The sequence below is a fragment of the Pristiophorus japonicus genome, chromosome 2 (genome assembly GCF_044704955.1).
Source record: "Pristiophorus japonicus isolate sPriJap1 chromosome 2, sPriJap1.hap1, whole genome shotgun sequence".
NCBI lineage: Eukaryota > Metazoa > Chordata > Chondrichthyes > Pristiophoridae > Pristiophorus > Pristiophorus japonicus.
In genome coordinates this window covers 158,462,913-158,485,111 of record NC_091978.1, presented here as the reverse complement: position 1 = coordinate 158,485,111, position 22,199 = coordinate 158,462,913, and the positions used below count along the sequence as shown (strand labels likewise).

Here is a 22,199-nt window from a genome sequence, read left to right as displayed (position 1 = left end):
TTTGAATATTTATCCAATTTACCCTGAACAAATTCAATGGTCTCTGCTTCAAGCATCATCATCATGGGCAGTCCCTCAAAATCAAGGAAGACTTGCTTCCACCTAAAAGTGAGTTCTTAGATGACTGAACAGTTCAATACGGGAATTACAGTGTCTGTCACAGGTGGGACAGACAGTCGGTGAAGGAAAGGATGAGTGGGACTGGTTTGCCGCATGCTCCTTCCGCTGCCTGCGCTTGTTTTCTACATGCTCTCGGCGACGAAACTCGAGGAGCTCAGCGCCCTCCCGGATGTACTTCCTCCACTTAGGGTGGTCTTTGGCCAGGGACTCGAGCATTCCCTATGGCAAAGCATTCCATGCTCCAACAATCCTCTGCATAACATAAGAACATAAGAATTAGGAACAGGAGTAGGCCATCTAGCCCCTCGAGCCTGCTCCGCCATTCAATAAGATCATGGCTGATCTGGCCGTGGACTCAGCTCCACTTACCGCCCGCTCCCCATAACCCTTAATTCCTTTATTGGTTAAAAATCTATCTATCTTTGACTTGAAAACATTCAATGAGCTAGCCTCAACTGCTTCCTTGGGCAGAGAATTCCACAGATTCACAACCCTCTGAGAGAAGAAATTCTTTCTCAACTCGGTTTTAAATTGGCTCCTCCGTATTTTGAGGCTGTGCCCCCTAGTTCTAGTCTCCCCGACCAGTGGAAACAACCTCTCTGCCTCTATCTTGTCGATCCCTTTCATGATTTTAAATGTTTCTATAAGATCACCCCTCATCCTTCTGAACTCCAAGGAGTAAAGACCCAGTCTACTCAATCTTCATCATAAGTTAACCCCCTCATTTCTCGAATCAGCCGAGTGAATCGTCTCTGTACCCCTTCCAAAGCTAATATATCCTTCCTTAAGTAAGGTGACCAAAACTGCACGCAGTACTCCAGGTGCGGCCTTACCAATACCTTATACAGTTGCATGAAGACATTTTTCCTTGCCTTTCCCTTCACTCGCTTAATGTTAATTTTAAATCAATGTCCCCTCATGGCAAACTCCCTAACCAGAGGAAACGGTCTTTCCCTATTTGCTCTGTCAAAATGCTTCATAGTTTTTAAAAAAAACACTATTAAATCTCTACTTAGCCTTCTCTGCTCCCATGGAAAAATTCCAGTATCTCAAGTTACTCCTCATAATTCTAGTTTCCCATCCCTGACATCATTCTGATGAATCGATGCTGAATGCTCCACATTTTGGTTCATAGAGAACACAGGTTTGTCTAGTAATGTATTACACACGAAGGAAAGTATCTGAGCACACCTGAATTGTAACACCTACAGCGTTCTGGGTTAACCTTTTCTATTTCACTTAATTTGTTTATGAGTTTCAAGTAATGAAAAGGAGTGTTACTAATTCTGTCAATTCGTATCAGGTATAATGTCATTCGTCACGAACACCGTTCCCTAGCCACCGACTCCATCCCTCTCCCTGGTAACTGTCGGAGGCTGAACCATATTTCTTGCAACCTTGGTATTATGGTTGACCCTGGGGTGAGGTGCCGACCACATTTCCACGCCATCGCGATGACCGTCTATTTCTACCTCCAGAACATCACTTTGACTATTCTAACACACTCCTGGCTGGCCTCCCATGTTCAACCCTCTGTAAACTTGAGGTCATCCAAAACTCTGCTGCCCATGTCCTAACTCACACCAAGTCCTGTTCACCCATCACCCCTGTGCTCTCTGGCCTACATTGGCTCCCGGTGATATCTGCGCTCCTCTAATTCTGGCCTCTTGACCATCCCCAATTTCAATCCCTCCACCATCAGTGGCCGTTAGCTGCCAAGGCCCCCTTCTCTCCACCTCTTTTACCTCTCTTTCCTCCTTTAAGATGCTCCTTAAAACCTACATCTTTGACCAAGCTTTTGGTCATCTTCCCTAATATTTTATATGGCTCGGAATCAAATTTTGTTTTATAACGCTCCTGTGAAGCGCCTTGGGACGTTTTACTATGTTAAAGGCGCTCTATAAATACATGTTGTTGTTGACTTATCTATCGCCATGGACACCGAAAAGCAGGAAGACAAGGCTCTGGGATAAAAACAGAAAATACTAGAAAGATTCGGGTCAGGGAGGATCTATGCAGAGAGCAAGGTAGGGTTAATGTATCAGGTCGATGACCTTTCAGAATCAGGATGTTATGGAAGAACAACTTATAAGAAAGAATAGAGCCAAGGGAAAGGGGATCGGGAGAAAAACAAAGAATGATCTGTGATTAGATGGAGGACAGGGGATGATTAAATGACAGAAGTGGTAATGATGTAAGACAAAAGGCAGCAATAATGAAAGAAATTAAAGAAATAAAAGATGTATTTGAGATCTGGAGGCCCTAGTCCTGCACTGGGAAGCTGTGATAGACCATAACCTCCCCTCTGCTACAGCAGCTGCTGCCTGTGGTTTTTCTCCAGTATAGAAACCATTTATATATTTTTTTAAATCCTTACTTACACTCTTATACTTATATAGGCTATAACATACTGTTTGTTTGACTCACAAAGGCTGAGAGAGGCTCTTTACATTAGCCAAAGTATAAGGCACAGTTTCAAATAAAACCCGGCACATGTAGGAGTGGTTTGAAGTATATGTAGACATTGTTGTCATTATTCACAATTAAATCGATTCATATTGTGCTCACACAGGCTGAAAGGTTTGAATGTGTATGCCTTTACCAGAAATTTAAAATTGTCGGCTTCCATTTAAAATCAATGGTGGTGTATTTCCATTATAGCCCAGGAGGTGGCCTTCCAGTCACACACGACACATTGACAGCAAAACATACCGACCTCACACTCATTTTGAATTTATATTTTCAATTACATTTATTGTGATCATTTGGTGAATGCGATGCCAAGGGCTTTATTTAATGTAGGTCCATGCACTATCTGCATAGACGAAGAGCTTACATAAATCAGAGTAACACCATCTTCATAGGATTATCAGTAGGTTATCAGTATTGGCCAGATCCTGAGGTCAAATTAAACCAAAGATTACTGTGTACATTTACAAGGCTGCTTGGCAATAACATTGATATTTAATATGAGCAGAATCTGTTATACGAATACACATACATCGTATATTTTTCCAGGCTACTTTATACTAGGTAAGTAAATGCATGAAATAGCGCAACGGTCAAAACAGAAAAGCCAGGCAGATTTAAAGAAACAGCAATCAAAGCATGAATGGCATTAGAATCATCTAGGCCATGTCTTTATGACATTGTAGAGTGCATTTCCAGGACAGTTAGTTGATCCCAGCTGCTTGTGGCCCATCAATATGTAGGTGGGTGACAGATAGCCTCTGGAAGCAGCACATTGAATCAAACTCTGGGCAGCAGTCTGAGCTTTCCTGTTCGGTACAACACCTGCAACCAATCAATACTTTAGTATAGAACCCAACTCAAAGAAAAGACTGCCTAAATTGAATAAAATCACAAAGCAAATTATGTCAAGATTGAAATAAATAAAAATTACTTAAAGCTGCTGTGCGACACGACGGTGCTGACTGGTCCTTACTGATTGCAATGGAACGGACAATCAGAATCTCTGAAATAAAATCTTACTTATCGTTTTCTAAACAGTCAACAGAGATGACTTTAAGGACCAGTGGTTCGGCCGCTTTAGGCCTGGCACTAATCAATGAGCAGGTGTGGCACACGCACCATCGTTTGGTATCTCAGGATCGTGTCGGGTAAGAGAATTTTGGATAAACTGAGGTTTGCGGAAGGTGGAGGATGGAAGACTGACCAGGAGAGCATTGGAGTAGTTAAGTCTGGAGGTGACAAAGCCCCAGATAAGGGTTTCAACAGCAGATGGGCGGAGGCAGGAAATGTTCCGGAGGTGGAAATTGACGGTTTTTGTGAGGTCGGAAATTTAGCATGGGGTCGAATAGGACTCTGAGGTTGCAAACAGTCTGGCTCAGCCTGAGACAGTGACTGGGCAGGAGGATGGAATAGGTAGCAAGGGTACAGAGTTTGTGGCGGGGGTCAAAACAATGGCTTCAGTCTTCCCCGTGTTTAACTGAAGGAAACTACGGCTTATGCAAGACTGGATGTTGGACCAGTAATCTGACAATACAGAAGCAGCGGAGGGTTCTTGAGAGGTGGTGGAGAGTTAAAACTGTGTGTTGTCAATGTACAAGTGAAGGCTGAACAAAGCAAAGGCAATCCCACTGAAATGGACACCAGAGGAGAGGCATTGGAGGAGAATGATGTGGTTGACCATGTCAAAGACAGCAGAGAGGTCAAGGAAAATGAAGGAAGATAATGAACGGAAGCTCCCAGGTTTTCAAACTATAGGGGACATGGAGGCTAGTTGGAAAGGAGGACAAAGCTTGAATGTTTTGTGTATGGGGTGTCACACATTCTTTTGTATGGGGGGTTCATTTTGCATATAAGATGATGGGTCTCTCACATTTTGTGATTATACACAGCACTCACTGGCTTTGAGATGTGAATCTGGCCCTCTACACAAAAAGATTGGACATTATTGCCCTATAAAATAGCAATGCTTTATCATGATATAACTGGCAGACCTTGAAACATTACTGAAGCAATGTTTAACCATTTTTATGGCGTGTTCAAATGAATTTTAACCTATATTTCTCTTTCACATGCTAATTGCCCTACTGTGCTCTACTAGCATTCTTTGCTTTTATTTTAAATACCCTTTAGATGATAATATGAACCAGGTCTTTGATGTATGAGGACATTCAGAACAAATTGTTGATATTTTGACATTACTCAGAAATAATGTTTTATTTCATCAGAGTTTATCAAGGTTTAGTATATTCAGTGTTCTCACAAATATAACACACATTGTTTGGCAAAATAGTCAAACATATTTACTCACTCGTAAAGTTTCCCATGATACTTATCCCCAGACTAATATGGTTGTATCCACGGGTATGGGCTCCCATTTTAGTCCATCCACGACCTTCATAGATTTTTCCATCTTCTCCAATGAGGAAACTGAAGTAATGACATGAAAAGGGATACATAAGTTCTTTTAAAGTACATCTTGCCTTTGAAAAACAATTATCTACATATCTAATGATGAACTTTATAAATGAGAGAAAATGTAATTAGAAGAATTAGAAAACGTTGGTAGAATTAGAGAAATCAATGGAACATTTCTTTAGACATGTGATTCTGTGAATAAACTAAGAATAACTTTAAACTCCTTGTGCTTCACAGCAGTGAAAGAATGCATGTAACTAAAGACATTGACGGAAAATAAGGAGAATGTGCAGTGAAATGAAAATGGCATTATTCAAAGAAGAGCAGGAGTCTTCTCATGGTGTCTTAACCAACATTTATCTCTCAACCAATACCACCAAACCGAATAAGTAGTTATTTATCTCAGTAGCTGTTTCTGAGACCTTGCTGTACACAAAATGACTGCTGCCTCTGCCTATGTAGCAACAGTAACTTCAAAAGTAATTCATTTGCTGCGAAAGGCAGTACATAAATACAAGTTATTTCTTACATTTTGTGTTTCCTATTAATATCACCTGAATGAAACAATTCATTGTTTATAGGTTTGACACAAATTCTGCTTTTACTGTATCATTATCAATCTGTGCTCTCAATAGGATGGAAATTGGTTGAGTTCTGCAACAGGCGGGCAATCTGTTCCATCAGGTTACTGTCCAGGCAGTGAAGTTAAAAATAGCCCCCAATATCATAGTCCTTAAGTGTAAGAATTTAAAAACAGAGTAAGATCCAAACTGAATCTCTTGGATTAAACTGAGGGATCAATCCCATTATTCACAGTATATTGTAAACCATCGAACAGTGGAGGGGAAATTCAGGATGTCATTTACAGACAAATTAGAGGTGTATTAACAATGGAGTTATAATTCCAGATTTTGTAGTGAAAAGGGCAGTGTTTTTAAAGAATATTCAGGACTGTTTTCTCATTGGTGTTCTGACATGGAAGGAAGCACTACGTGATTTAGTTCTGAATAATGTAACAGAATAAATATGTAATCCAAAAGTAAGGAAACATTTAGGAAACAGTGACAACAATATATTTAAGTTCAGTGTAAGAACAGAAGAATAGTGTTATGTAATGATGTGTGTATCGTCCCAGTACCTTAAATGTAATGTAAGTACTATGCCACACCACAGAGGGCGCTGCGGTGGGAAACCCTGGTAGTGCCTGCAACAAGGACTATATAAGGGTGACCACCACACCTGGGAAGCACTCTGGAGCTGAACAATAAAGGACGAAGGTCACAGCAGTTAGACTTACACCAGACCGTGTGGAGTCAGTGATTTGTGTGCTACATACACCACATTGGCAACGAGGAAGCGGACGAACTCCACGCAACCATGGCTACTCTGGGCTCGCTAAAGGATTTTATCGTGGGCAATGATTGGGAGGCCTTTACGGAAAGGCTCGAGTACTACTTCACAGCAAATGACCTGACGGAGGACACGGACGCAATGAGAGAGAAGCGTAAAGCGATATTGCTCTCCAGTTGTGGAGATGAGGTTTACTGTCTCGTCAAGGATTTGCTGGCACTTGGGAGCGCCAGGGACAAGTCATACGAGGAGCTGACTGAACTCATTCGTGACCAGTTGAAACCGAAGGAGAGCATCCTCACGGCCAGATACAAATTTTACCATCACTGCAGACCTGAGGGCCAGGATGTCACCAAATATGCTGCAGACCTCAGGAGACTCGCGGCGCCGTGTGATTTTGGGGCACACCTTGACGAGGCTTTGCGGGACGATTTCGTTATGGGGATTGGCCACGAGGGCCTCCTTCACAAGCTGCTGGCCACAGAACCCACAGTCACTCTGACAAAGGCCATCACCATCAGCCGGGCATATATGACCTCGACTTGCAGCACCAAGCAAATGATCCACACAGTCTCGAACCCGGCAGGCACTGTCCACAGGATAGCGCCCACCACGGACAAAACTGCAGAACGTGGCTCTGCCCAGGGCAGAGAGCACGGACCTCGCGATCCTGGAGCTCAGAGTCCGCCGAGGGGGGCCAATCAAGCAGCACCATGCTGGCGCTGTGGAGGAAGCCATGGGGCTCACCGGTGCAGGTTTGCGAGTACACGTGCAATACCTGCCACGTTAAAGGCCACCTTCAGCTTATGTGTAAAAGAAATCGGACTCACCATGTGGCTGAGGAGATGGGGGATGATCCACTGTTCAGCGAGGAGCAGGTAGAAGAAGATGAGGTGTTTGGACTGTACACGTGTACTGACGATTCGCCCCCAGTGATAAGTGAAATAAAAATCAACGGAGTCCCAGTGAGTATGGAAGTGGACACGGGCTCGGGTCCATCGTTGATGAGTCGGAGAACTTTTGATAAACTGTGGATTAACCCAGCTGCACGACCCAAGCTGGTCCCGGTCACGGTGAAGCTGCGTACCTACACCAGGGAACTAATACCTGTTCTCGGCAGAGCGATGGTGCAGGTATCCCACCGGGACGAGACGCACGCTTTACCTTTGTGGGTCGTTGCAGGCGATGGGCCGACACTCCTCGGCCGGAGGTGGATGGGGACGGTCCGTGGGAGCTGGGAAGACTTCATCACTCCACAGGCTGCTGCTCCCCGGGGTGCTGCCGTGCCCCGGGTCCCCAGAGAGCAGCGCAGACCGAGCTGGAGCTGCAGGCTTAATCCCCACAGGCAAGTCCCAGGCCCGGACCTCACACTGAGATCCTGCAGCCCCAGTCCCCACAGGCAAGCCCCAGGCCCGGACCTCACACTGAGATCCTGCAGCCCCAGTCCCCACAGGCAAGCAGCCCTGCACAGAGGGGCCTAGTGGGGGTGGGGGAGTCAGCCGACGGGGCGCCGCGGGAGGGGTGCTGAGGGATCCAGGGGCCGGCGGTTTGGAAGGGCCCCGCAGAGGAAGAGGCCGTTGGGCGGGCCCCGCAGAGGAGCTGGTAGCGTCGGTCGGCGGCCATGGCAGCCGCAGGGGAGGCCGCTACGGAGGCCGCGGGGGACGCGGCAAGTGCGGCCACTGGAGAGGCCATGACGGCCGCAGGAGAGGCGGCAAGTCAGATGGCAGCGGAGGGGAGCAGAGGCTGCGACGGCGGAGGGCATTCGGAGCGGTGGAGAAGAAGATGGCGGTGGCATCGTGTCGGAGCTGCAGAGCATCAAAGATGGCGGCGCCCAAGGAGAAGCCTCGTGGAATCCTCCTGCATCAAAGATGGCGCCTTAAAGAGGAAATGCACCTGGGAGTCTTAAAAGGGCCTTACAAAGAGATGGTCCCCACAAAGGACTTCTGTTTGGCAGAGCGAGTCTAAAATGAGCAATGTTAATGTGAGATAGTGAATTTATAATAAGAATTACCTTTTTTATGCTGAATGGCCATTGTATTTGTGTAAAATAATGGATGAAGTACAATTAATGATAACGGTTAACAAGGAAATCAAGGTTCCGCTACCAGTCAATAACCAGTTAATGTACCAGATAATATGTACCATACTAACGCACTGTCTATGCCCACCTGTCTTCCGTTGGACAAGTGTGATGTTATGTAATGATGTGTGTATCGTTGTCCTACGTCCAGGTGGGGGGGGAAGGTGATGTTATGTAATGATGTGTGTATCGTCCCAATACCTTAAATGTAATGTAAGTACTATGCCACACCACAGAGGGCGCTGCGGTGGGAAACCCTGGTAGTGCCTGCAACAAGGACTATACAAGGGTGACCACCACACCTGGGAAGCACTCTGGAGCTGAACAATAAAGGACGAAGGTCACAGCAGTTAGACTTACACCAGACCGTGTGGAGTCAGTGATTTGTGTGCTACATACACCACAAATAGGAATGAAGAAAAATCAAGGACAAGGGTACTTGCCTGGGGAAAAAAGCAGATTATAGTGAGATAAAGAAGGACCTTACCCAGATTAAATAGAAAGAAATATTAGCAACTAGAACTGTAGATCAGCAATGGGGAATATTTAAACAGGAAAAAGGAACTATATCAAAGTCTGGGGTTCCATGGGCGACTAAGGCTCAAAACTGAAAACTGCATTTAATGCTTACAGGGAAGATAATGAAAATGAAAGACAGGATCAATATAAAGAATATATAAAAAACCTTAAAAAAGAAATTAGAAAAGCTAAGAAAGAACATCAAGGAAAATCAGCAAAAAATAGAACATGTTTCCCGAACAAAGTGCCATTTTAAATAGAGAACGTGCAGTGAGATGTGATCTTTCTCTTTGCCTAACCCCAAACTTTCAGATGAATCGCCTCCTGTCACACTTGACTTGTAAAACCCAAGCCCTCCTGGACAGTCAAATCCCTGCAATCTTGCTGCTGCCTTGCACACTGCCACTGTGCTCCAAGCTGACCCAATAAGTCCGCTGTCTGAAAGCACAGTAGCCCCCTGACTATGTTCAGCTTTTGACTCCATATCCTCTCCAACACAAAGTCCGCCTAGCTTTGTGGCATCACACTCCTCAACCTTAGCCCATCTGCTACTGAAACCCTCAATGAAACTCCTTATAGAGTCAGGTTTATTTACAAAAAAACTACTTCCCTTTAATGGCAAGCAGCAACCATTTAAGACATGTTGCCTTGCCCGATTTTGCACTTCCCAGTCAATCACAAGACCTGACTTCCTGCATACGTTTTCCATGAGCAGGAAGCATATACTAATTGAGCTTGCCTCAACAAATTTGGTGAAGCCAGCCCTCCCCACCAGCAGCATAGGTGCTCCTGTGCCACAAGGTAAGCACTGCTCGATTTTTCTGTACTGGCAAAATCGAGGCTCAGATGTTCATGGAGGCCATTGCTTCAAATCTATCCGAGAAAGCTCATCAACATCACGGCAGTAGGAAGACACTAAGTGAAGTACTGATATTTTCTGGAGCAACAAATGAAGGAAAGTTGGGGATTTCCTTGCAGATACCTACTTGTAACCAATATCGCACCAGTTACGTGTGACCATATGGTAATATTGGATGTTCCGGAGTTGCTCCTTACACACCGACATACTGAAGCAGCGATTGCCATCGCTATGGTGAATCACGGCATACTGTAGAGACATACGCAGTTCATGGGTGCAAAGAGAAGCACGTGTTGACCATTCAGAACGGCTTATAATCAGTGGGCAGCCTATAACAAATGTGGAGGGATAGATGAATATTACAATCATAGAATGATACAGTACAGAAGAAGGCGGCTATTTGGTCCATTGTGCCTGTGCTGGCTCTTTGGAAGAGCTATCCAATTAGTCCCACTCCCCTTGCCCTTTCTCCATAGCCTTGCAAAATTTTCCCCTTTGATATTTATCCAATTCCCTTTTGAAAGTTATTATTAAATCTGCTTCCACCACCCTTTTAGGCAGTGCATTCCAAATCATAATTTTTGCCACCTTCTTAGATTTTTGTACCTACATCCCCAGGTCTCTCTATTCCTGCACCCCTTTTAAAATTGTACCATTTAATTTATATTGCCTCTCCTCATTCTTCCTACCAAAATGCATCACTTTAAACAGGGGCGCTAAATCTGTGTTAAATTTCATGTCATCTTCAGACTTTGAAATTATGTCTTGGATACCCAAGTACAGATAATTAATACATATCAAAAAGAGCAGTGTCCTACTACCAACCGTCGGAAACACCACTGTATTCCCTCCAGTCTGAAAAACGACTGCTCACCACTACTCTCTACTTTCTGTCCCTTAGAAAATCTTGTATCCACAATGCCGCTGCCCCATTAATCCCATGGACTTCAATTTTGCTATAAAGTCTATTATGTCATACATGTTTTGAAAGTCCATATACATAACATTGATCACACTACCTTCATCAACCCTCTCCGTTACGTCATCAGAAAACTCAACCAAGTCAGTCAAACATGATATGCCTGTAACACATGCTGGCTGTCAAGTGACAATTAGTTTTGTCTCAGATTATAAGGCCCAAGTTTCGGACCTGGACGCCAGTTTTTCGCGCCAGAAAGTGCGCCTAAAAAAAACTTACCTATTCTCCGGCTCCCTGCAGGCCCTCTGGAGCTGGGCGCGGCGCAGCACGAGCTGTAGGGGGCGGAGCCAGGTCCCTGCGCTGAAAACAGTGCCGGGACCTCTGCACATGCGCGCTACAGTGGGCGCGCATGTGCAGTAGCTCCAGGCGCCCAAAACTGTGGAGGGGCCCGAAGCACGCAGCCCCTAGACCTGGCCGAATTTCCTCATTGGGGCTGCATGAATAAGGCTCCTCCCACCCAACCGGACCCCCGATCTCTCCCCCCCCCGGACCTCCGCAACCCGACCTCTATTTCGCCCCCCCCCTGCGACCCGACCTCCGCTCCCCCGGACCTCCGCGGCTCCCCCCCTCCCCCCCCGGATCTCCGCGACTCTACCCCCCCCACCCTCCGGACCTCCGCGACCCCCCCGAGACCCGACGCCACCTACCTGTAAATCCAGCCCGACATCTTGGGCCCGGCTGTTCAGCCTCCTTCTCTCCCTTCCCTTCTCTCTCCTTCCCTCCCTCCCTCCGCTCTCCTTCCCTCCCACCCTCCTCTCTCCTTCCCTCCCACCCTCCTCTCTCCTTCCCTCCCACCCTCCTCTCTCCTTCCCTCTCTCCCTCCTCTCTCCTTCCCTCCCTCCCTCCTCTCTCCTTCCCTCCCTCCCTCCTCTCTCCTTCCCTCCCTCCTTCTTCTCTCCTTCCCTCCCTCCCTCCTCTCTCCTTCCCTCCTCTCTCCCTTTCCCCCTCTTCTCCCCCTCTCCCCCCTCTTCTCCTGGGTAGCGGGTACTGGTCCTGTAACGAGACTCTGTTGATTGTTACCTTGTGGTCTCCACAGATTCTGACTATGCCATCGCTTTTCAACACCGGAACAATCAGACTGGCCCACTCATTGGCCCCAAGTTTCCACATGATTTGCTCCTGATTTTTAGGAGCAACTGGTGTAGAACGGAGTATCTTAGAAATCGGAATTCTCCACATTTAGTTTTCTGCAGTTCTAGTCAGGTAGAACAGTTTCACTTTTGAACAGAATTTTTTTTTCAAAAGGGGGCGTGTCCGGCCACTGACGCCTGATTTCAAAGTTTCCACGGTGAAAACGTACTCCAAACGAACTTAGAATGGAGTAAGTGAAGATTTTTGTACGCTTGAAAAAACATTGTCTACACTTTTAAAAATCAGGCGCAGGTTACAAATTAGGCGTTGGGAACGAGGTGGGGGGGGGAGGGAGGGGGGGAAGGGAAGTCATTAAATTCTACAATCAATCCTTAGTTATACTTATAGAAATATTATACAAATAAATCCAACCTGAATAAAAAGCAAAGAAAAGATTAAATAAACCATGTTCCTACCTGTGTGAAAGTGCTTCAGGCAGGCCTTTCATATTGGAGACAGGCAGGGGTGTGGCGTCAGTGTCTCGTCTCAACGGCAGCGGCAGCAAGCAGCCTTCGAGCTGAGCTGCGGTGCTTGAGGCAGGCCTTCATTCCCCGCGAAGATGCAGCACCCGGACGGACTTGAGGCTATTCGGCCATGGGATTGCAGCGGCGTCAGTGGCTGGTCGGGAACAGCAGCAGCCTTTGAGCTGTGAAGGGGACTGACTGAGGCCATTTGGACAGGGAGAGGCAGCCACATCGACATCTTTATATTTAAATTTGCAGAATGGGTGCACCACATATTATGTAATGGTTTGCTTCCTCATGCAAGAAATTCTTTGTTCTTGGTGGAAATTGATCCATTGCAAAGTTGAATTGGCACTTTTATTTCTCCAAACACACAGTCCTTAATTTGCAGGCACTGGTTCTGCAAGTTTCGCAGTGAAAAGCTGAACTCACTGATTTCAGCAGGTGATTTATTCAGCAGTGCTGCTAAAAGCACTCCCTCACACACAGAAATATCAAGAAAATTAAAATACAAGCCTTTGCAGGGGTCCAAGAAACAAATCTTCACTTTTTCTGCAATACTTTTAAAAATGGCCAAGTGCCAATGTTTACTTCAGACTGCGCGTGCGCGAATGCTCCAACGCGCACGCGCAGGGTTGCCGGCACCAAGAAGCCTCATTTCAATTGTACCCACCCCCTCCTACTTACAAAATCGACGTGAGTGGTAGGCTCCGCCCCCTGTGCGCCGCGCCAAGCAGACATCGAGCTCCAAGGAGCTCGAGAATACCGCACTTTTTTTCCGGCGCCGTTTTCGGCGCGAAAAACAGGCGCCCAGCTCTGAGGTGCGCCTTTTTCGCCGCGTGTGGAAACTTGGGGCCGTTGAACTCGACTGGCGATATAATTCCCTCTCGTTGAAGTATGTCCAGTTCGATCTCGACTTTCACTCTCATCATATATGGAACCGCTCGAGCTTTGTGATGAACAGGCCTTGCATCAGGGACTAGATGGATCTGCACCTTGGCGCCTGTGAAGTTGCCGATGCCTGGTTCAAATAGCAACGGAAACTTGCTCAGCACTTGGGCGCACGAGGCGTCACCACTAAAGATAGTGCATTGATGTCGTCACAGTTCCATAGAATCTTTCCCAGCCAGCTTCTGCCGAATAGTGTTGGGCCATCGCCTGGTACAATCCACAGTAATAAATCATGTACAGCTCCATCGTACGATACCTTAACTGCCGCACTGCCAATGACTGGTATGAGCTCTTTGGTATAGGTGCACAGCTTTGTCTGAATCGGGCTCAGTTTGGGCCTTTGTACCTTGTTGCCCCACAGTTTATCAAAAGCCAACTGGCTCATAATTGACTGACTCGCCCCCGTGTCCAACTCCATTGATTCCGGAATATCATTCAATTTGACTTTCAGCATAATAGGAGGGCTCTTGGTAGTGAAGGTGTGTACCCCATACACTTCTTCCTCGGGTTGAGTTGCCTCTTTTGTTTGTTCTGTGATCTGCGCTGGATCGATCATCCTCTGCCGACTCTGCCACGTGGTGAGTCGCAGCACTCGTGCACATTCGCTGGAGGTGCCCCACTGTTTCGCAGCCTTTGCACACATAGTGCTTGAATCGGCATTGATGGGCTTGATGATTACTCCCGCAGCACCAACATGGTGCTAATGGATTTGCATTCCGATGGCAGACTCGGAGTCATCCTAGGTCTTGCAGCTGCAGACATGTAGATCCTGCCATATGCAGTTCTGCCTGCTAGCGACGTTATTTTATGCACAGTACTTGCCGGTGAGCTTCGATGCTGGGGAAGATATCTATCTGGTATAATCGTTCATGGATATGAATGCCTGGGCTATGGTGATAGCCTTGCTCAGGTTTAGGGATGCGTCGGACAGCAGCTTGCGAAGAATAACCTCGTAGCAATTGCCAAGCACAAAAAAGTCCCGCAGCATTTCCCCCAAAAATCCAGCAAACTCGCAAGTTCTCGCAAGGCTTCTCAGGTCGTCGACATAACTCACCACGTCCTGGCCCTCGGAGTGGTGGTGCGTGTAGAAGCGATACCTGGCCATTAAGATGCTCTCCTTCGGCTTGAAGTGTTCCCGAACCAATATACACAACTCTGTATATGTCTTCTCCGCTGGTTTCTCCGGTGCTAGCAGATTCTTGATGAGGCCGTATATTGAGGACCCACACATGGTGAGGAGATTCGCCCTGCGCTTGATCGTCCCCATCCAGCTCGTTGACCACGAAGTACTGGTCAAGACGCTCAACGAAAGCTTCCCAATCATCACCCTCTACAAATCTCTCTAAAGTACCAACAGCAGTCATGGCCGCATGAAAGTTCGTAATCTGTTACTCATTGCCAATTGTTAAGTATGGAAGAACTCCACAAGACTGAGTACTGTGAGCTAAAACTGATGTGACCTTAATCTCTTTAATACAACTCCAGAGTGCCTACGCAGCATGGCAGACAACCTTTTATACTCCCTTGCACGAGGTGTGCAGGTGACCCTTGGGCCTCCAACAGTTGCGCCCTCTGGTGGGAAGTCTTACACAGTTACAATGTTCACATACATAACACAGTGCACTCAGCCATTTCCTTCTACACTCCTCTTTGAACCAGGGTTGGTCCACTGGCTTGATGGTAATGGCAGAGAGAGGGATATGTCAGGCCATGAGGTTACAGATTGTGGTAGAATATAATTCTGCTGCTGCTGATGGCCCACAGTGCCTCATGGATGCCCGGTTTTAGATCTGTTCTGAATCTATCCCATTTAGCATGGTGATAGTATCACATAACACGATGGAGATTGTCCTCATTGTGAAGATGGGACTTTGTCTCCACAAGAACTGTGTAGTGCTCACTCCTACTAATATATGGACTGATGCATGTGCGACAGGTAGACTGATGAGGATTATGTGAGGATTAGACGCAGTGCAGTAGCACAGAGTGAGAAAACATAGAGTTTGGTGAGTGGGAAAGTTCGATGAAGTGAGGGCGGGAGATGTTGCTTTGCCTTGTTTTTCCTAACTTCTTCCCCAGAGCGGCGGCGCACCTGAGCGGGAGCAGACCGAGGCCTGAGAGTGGGGATAAAAGCCACAGCAGACCACAGCAGGCCAGTGTGATCTCCTGGATTAGTTTCCATCGCCTGATTGGGTCAGAGAGGAATTTTCCCAGATTTTTTCTCCAATTTTATTGCCTGGGTTTTTATCTGTTTTCTTGCCTCTCCCAGGAGATCGCATGGCTCCGGGTGGGGAGAACTCTGCTGTGTGACAGGTAAGTGATTGGTAGTGACTGTGGGCTAAGTTTTTCTTTTAAATTAACATATAGCATATAACTATCTACTAAAAACTGACATTTATTTATTTAACTCATTTAATAAACTATATAAGGTCAATACTTTGATTAACATAAACTAATTAATTAAATAAAATAATAGGAAAACAGGAGATGTGTTGCAGCCATGATCTTATTGAATGGTGGTGCAGGCTCGAATGGCCGAATGGCCTACTCCTGCACCACCATTCTTTGTTTCTATGTTTCTAATATGTGGGAGCGTCTGGATGTTTTGGTCCAGGGCGACTACGTCTGCGGTAAGTGTCTGCGGCTCCACGAACTTCGGCTCCGAGTTGAGGAGCTGGAATCCGAGCTACAGACATTGCGAGACATCAAGGAGGGAGAAAGTTACCTGGACCTTTTGCTCCAGGAGGCAGCCACACCCTCTAGATTAAATACTTTAGAATTGACACGTGGTCAGGGACAGGAGGGTGCGACTGCGAGTGAGGCAGGTACGGGAATCCAGGAGGTAGTATTGCAGGAGCCTCAGTCCCTGCACTTGTCCAATAGATTTGAGGTTCTTGTAACCCTTGTGGACAAGTGTGGAGACTGACCAAGGCACCGTGGTGTAGAATGCCATTCAAGTGGGGGGAGTAAAGAGGAATGTGGTTGTAGTAGGGGACAGTATAGTTAGGGGGATAGATAGGGTTCTCTGCAGCCAAGAACATGGGTCCCGAAGGCTGTGTTGTCTACCCAGTGCCAGGATAATAGACATCACCTCCGGGCTGGAGAAGAACTTGGAGTGGGAGGGGGAGGATCCAGTTGTCGTGGTACATGTAGGCACCAATGACATAGGTAGGACTAAGAAAGAGGTTCTGCTGAGAGAGTTTGAGCAGGTAGGGACTAAATTGAAAAGCAGAACCACAAAGGTAATAATCTCTGCATTATTACCTGAGCCACGAGCAAATTGGCATAGGGTCAATAGAATCAGGGAGATGAATGCGTGGCTCAGAGGTTGGTGTGGGAGAAGTGGGTTTCGATTCGTAGGGCACTGGCACCAATACTCGGGAAAGAGAGAGCTGTTCCATGGGGACGGACATTACCTGAAATATGCTGGGACCAGAGTTCTAGCGAACTGACTAACTAGGGAGGTAGATCGGGTTTTAAACTAAATAAAGGGTGGGGCGCGGGTGGGTGGAGGGTGTGGGGGGTGGGGGGAGGAGGAGGGTCCCAGTGGAGAGAAATCTAGAATGCTAAAGAGAAAAGAAAAGGAAAGTGATTGTGGTAAGGATAACCAGATTATGTCAGGAAGGGACAGAGCATACAAACAAAAGAGTGCACTAACAAATAAGGTCCAGGTAAGAAAAAATAGAGATAAGACAAATAGGGCTATAGTACAAAATAATGTTAAGATGTCTAATAATGTTAAAAAGACAAATCTAAAAGCATTGTATCTGAATGCATGAAGCATCTGTAATAAGGTAGACGAATTAACAACGCAAATAGATGTAAACGGATACAATATAGTTGCAATTACGGAGACATGTTAGCAGGATGACCAGGGTTGGGAACTGAATATCCAAGGATATTTGATATTTAGGAAGGATCGTCAAAAAGGAAGAGGGGGTGGTGTGGCGCTATTAGTAAAGGATGAAATCAGAGCAATAGTGAGATAGGATATTAGCTCAGAAAATCAAGATGTCGAATCAGTCTGGGTAGAGCTAGGGAGCACCAAGGGGCAGTAAACATTGGTGGGCGTTGTCTATAGGCCTCCAAATAGTAGTAGATGGCTTCAAACAGGAAATTAGAGATGCATTTAGCAAGGGTTCTACAGTAATCATAGGTGACTTTAATCTACATATAGACTGGCCAAACCAAATTAGTAATACTACTGTGGCAGATGAATTCCTGGAGTGTGTACGAGATGGTTTTTTAGACCAGTATGTTGAGGAGCCTACTAGGGAACAGGCTATCCTAGATTGGGTATTGTGCAATGAAAAGGGGTTAATTAACAGTCTTTTTGTGCGGGGTCCTTTAGAGAAGAGTGACCATAACATGATTGAATTCTTTATTAAGATGGAAAGTGAAGTAGTCCAATCCGAAACTAGGGTCCTAAATCTAAACAAAGGAAACTACAAAGGTATGAGGAATGAATTGGCTATGATAGGTTAGGAAGATTCATTAAAAGGCATGACAGTGGATAGGCAATGGCTATCATTTAAGGAATTTCAACAGTTACACATTCCTTCCTGGTGCAAAAACACAAAAGGAAAAGTGGCCCAACCATGGCTAACAAAAGAAATTAAGGACAGTATTAGATCCAAAGAGGAATCATACAAAGTTGCCAGAAAAAGTAGCAAGCCTGAGGATTGGGAGCAGTTTAGAATTCAGCAAAAAAGGACCAAAATATTGATTTAAGAGGGGAAAAATAGAGTACGAGAGTAAACTTGCAAGGAACATAAAAACCAACTGCAAAAGTTACTACAAGTATGTAAAAAGAAAAAGATTAGTGAAGACAAATGTCAGAAACAGGAGAATTTATAATGGGGAACAAGGAAATAGCAGAACAATTAAATAACCTGGGTGTCATGTCATTGAAAGTTGGCATACAGGTACAGCAGGCGGTGAAGAAGGCAAATGGCATGTTGGCCTTCATAGCTAGGGGATTTGAGTATAGGAACAGGGAGGTCTTACTGCAATTGTACAGGGCCTTAGTGAGGCCTCACCTGGAATATTGTGTTCAGTTTTGGTCTCCTAATCTGAGGAAGGACGTTCTTGCTATTGAGGGAGTGCATCGAAGGTTCACCAGACTGATTCCCGGGATGGCAGGACTGACATATGAGAAGAGACTGGATCGACCTTGCCTGTATTCACTGGAGTTTAGAAGGATGAGAGGGGATCTCATAGAAACATATTAAATTCTGACGGGACTGGACAGGTTAGATGCAGGAAGAAAGTTCCCGATGTTGGGGAAGTCCAGAACCAGGGGACATAGTCTAAGGAAAAGGGGTAAGCCATTTAGGACTGAGATGAGGAGAAACTTCTTCACTCAGAGAGTGGTTAACCTGTGGAATTCTCTACCACGGAGAGTTGTTGATGCCAGTTCATTGGATGTATTCAAGAGGGAGTTAGATGTGGCCCTTACAGCTAAAGGGATCAAGGGGTATGGAGAGAAAGCAGGAAAGGGGTACTGAGGTGAATGATCAGCCATGATCTTATTGAATGGTGGTGCAGGCTCAAAGGGCCAAGTGGCCTACTCCTGCACCTATTTTCTATGTTTCTATGTTTCTAAATACTTTGGTTCTGTCTTCACGGAAGAGGGCACAAATAAGGTCCCAGAAATGCTAGGGACCCAAGGATCTAGTGAGCAAGAGGAATTATAGAAAATGATTATTAGTAAGAAAATAGTGCTGGAGAAACTAATGGGACTGAAAGCCAATAAATCCCCAGGGCCTGATGATCTGTATCCCAGAGTACTAAAAGAGATAGCCATGGAAATAGTGGGTGCATTAGGTGTCATCTTCCAAAATTCTATCAATTATGGAACAGTTCCTGCAGATTGGGTAGATTGGAGGGTGGCAAATGTAACCCCACTTTTTAAAAAAGGAGAGAAAATGGGGAACTACAGACCGGTTAGCCTGACATCAGTAGTAGGGAAAATGCTGGAGTCTATTATAAAGGATGTGATAACAAGACACTTAGATAATATCAACGGGATTAGACAAAGTCAACATGGATTTATGAAAGGAAAATCATGTTTGACAAACCTACTTGAGTTTTTTGAGGATGTAATTGACAGAATAGATAAGGGAGAACCAGTGAATGTAGCGTAATTGGATTTGCAGAAGGCCTTTGATAAAGTCCCACATAAGAGGTTAGTGTGCAAAATTAAAGCACATAGGATTGGGAGTAATATACTGGCATGTATTGAAAATTGGTTAACTGACAGGAAACAGAGATTAGGAATAAATGGGTCTTTTTTGGTTTGGGGCAGTGACTAGTCGGGTACCACAGGGATCAGTGCTTGGGCCCTAGCTATTCGCAATATATATAAATGATTTGGATGAGGGAACCAAATGTAATATTTCCAAGTTTGCTGATGACACAAAACTAGGTGGGATTGTAAGTTGTGAGGAGGATGCAAAGATGTTGCAAGGCGATTTAGATAGGTTGAGTGATTGGGCAAACACTTGGCAGATGCAGTATAACGTGGATAAATGTGAAGTTATCCACTTTAGTAGGAAAAACATAAAGACAAAGTATTATTTAAATGGTGATAGCTTGGGAAATGTCGATGTACAAAGGGACCTGGGTGTCCTTGTACACCAGTCATTGAAAGCAAACATGCAGGTGCAGCAAGCAGTTAGGAAGGCAAATGGTATGTTGGCCTTCATTGCAAGAGGACTTGAGTACAGAAGCAAGGATGTCTTACTACAGTTATACAGGGCCTTAGTGAGACCACACCTGGAGTATTTTGTGCAGTTTTGGTCTCCTTACCTAAGAAAGTATATACTTGCCATGGAGGGAGTGCAGCGAAGATTCACCAGACTGATTCCTGGGATGGCAGGACTGTCATATGAGGAGAGATTGAGTCGACTAGGCCTGTATTCACTAGAGTTTGGAAGAATGAGAGGGGATCTCATTGAAACGTATAAAATTCTGACGGGGTTGGACAGACTGGATGTGGGGAGGATGTTCCCCCTGGCTGGGAAGTCTAGAACAAGGGGTCACAGTCTCAGGATACGGGGTAGGAAATTTAGGACTGAAATGAGGAGACATTTCTTCACTCAGAGGGTGGTGAACCTGTGGAATTCCCTACCACAGAAGGCTGTGGAGGCTAAGTCACTGAATATATTTAAGAAGGAGATAGATAGATTTCTAGACACAAAAGACATCAAGGGATATGGGGAGAAAGCGGGAATATGGTGTTGAGATAGAGGATCAGCCATGATCATATTGAATATCGGTGCAGGTTCGAAAGGCCGAATGATCTACTACTGCTCCTATTTTCTATGTTTCTATGTTTCTATGTCAAATAGGTTTTTCCCTTGTGTTGGTTCTCTCACCACCTGCCGTAAGCCCAGTCTGGCAACTATGTCCTTCAGGACTCAGCCAGCTCAGTCACTAGCGGTGTTATTTAGCCATTCTTGGTGATGGCCATTGAAGTCTCCCACACTTGTGTGCCCTTGCTACCCTCAGTTCTTTTCCAAGTGGTGTTCAACAGGGAGAGTGCTGATTCATCAGCTGAGGGAGGCTGGTAGGTGGTATCAGGAGTAGGTTTCTTTGCCCATGTTTGACAAGATGCCATGAAGCTTGACACCATCCAGGACAAAGCAGCCCGCTTGATTGGCACCCCATTCACCACTTCAACATTCACTCCCTCCATCACTGGCGCACCATGGCTGCAATGTGGACCAACTACAAGATGCACTGCAGAAACTCGCCAAGGCTTCTTCAGCAGCACCTCCCAAACTCGCGACATCTACCACCTAGAAGGACAAGGGCAGCAGGCGCATGGGAACACCATCACTTCCAAGTTGCCTCCAAATTACACACCATCCTGACTTGGAAATATATCGGCGTTCCTTCATTGTCGCTGGATCAAAATTCTGGAACTCCCTCCCTAACAGCCCCACAAGGAATGCAGTGGTTCAAGAAGGCGGCTCACCACTACCTTCTCAAGGGCAATTAGGGATGGGCAATAAATGCTGGCCTTGCCAATGACACCCACAACCAGGAATGAATTTTATTTTAAGTTAAGAGTTAACCACATTGCTGTGGGTCTGGAGTCACACATAGGCCAGGTAAGGATGGCAGGTTTCCTTCCCTAAAGGACATTAGTAAACCAGTTGGGTTTTTACGACAATTCAGTAGCTTCATGCTCACCATTACTGATACCAGCTTTCTATTCCAGATTTATTTAATTAACTGAATTCAAATTCACAAACTGTCATAGTGGGATTTGAACTCATGTCTCTGAATTTTTAGTCCAGTCACATAATCACTATTCTACCATTGCCAATGTATTCACACTTGCATAATTTTATAATTTCTCTTTGCAATATGTGTTAACAGCACTTCAATGTAAGCTTGGTGGAGCATCATAGTGAGAGAACGCACAATTGCAAGAAAGGGCATCGACCTGAAACGTTCACTCTGTCTCTCCACAAATACTGCCTGATTTGCTGAGTGTTTCCAGCAATCAGATTTCCAGCATCTGCAGTATTTTGATTTTGAAACACTGGCAATTGTTCATCTACTTTCCAAATGCTGCTTAGGCGTGCCCAGGTTTTAAAACAGCATTCCACAGTGTAAACAAGCCAAGGCTTTTCTTCTGTTGACATTAGATGTGGCAAGCAGCAAACATCAAACACCCTGAAAACACAGGTAATTGTGTGTTGTATGTTCAAAGACTCATAGAAGCTGGCTGCTTGGCTGGTCACATGCACGCCACACATCTTCTGTTACATTCCTCATTTCTAATAAGAACAACAATAACTTGCATTTATATAGTACCTTTAACGTAGTAAAATGTCTCAAGGCACG

At 45.5% G+C, this 22,199-nt stretch overlaps 1 protein-coding gene across 1 annotated transcript in view; it reads right to left on the bottom strand.

Moving 5' to 3' along the window:
* Window positions 1-2,875: 2,875 nt before the first annotated feature.
* pglyrp5 (peptidoglycan recognition protein 5) overlaps window positions 2,876-22,199 on the bottom strand; it is a 46,397-nt gene continuing 27,073 nt past the window's right edge. The window contains exons 3-5 of the mRNA XM_070863062.1: window positions 9,943-10,144; window positions 4,901-5,019; window positions 2,876-3,414 (exon numbers count right to left, since the gene is read on the bottom strand). Of these exons, the coding sequence (XP_070719163.1) occupies window positions 3,245-3,414; window positions 4,901-5,019; window positions 9,943-10,144 (491 nt within the window). The 3' untranslated portion in view covers window positions 2,876-3,244. The remainder of the gene's footprint in view (window positions 3,415-4,900; window positions 5,020-9,942; window positions 10,145-22,199) is intronic.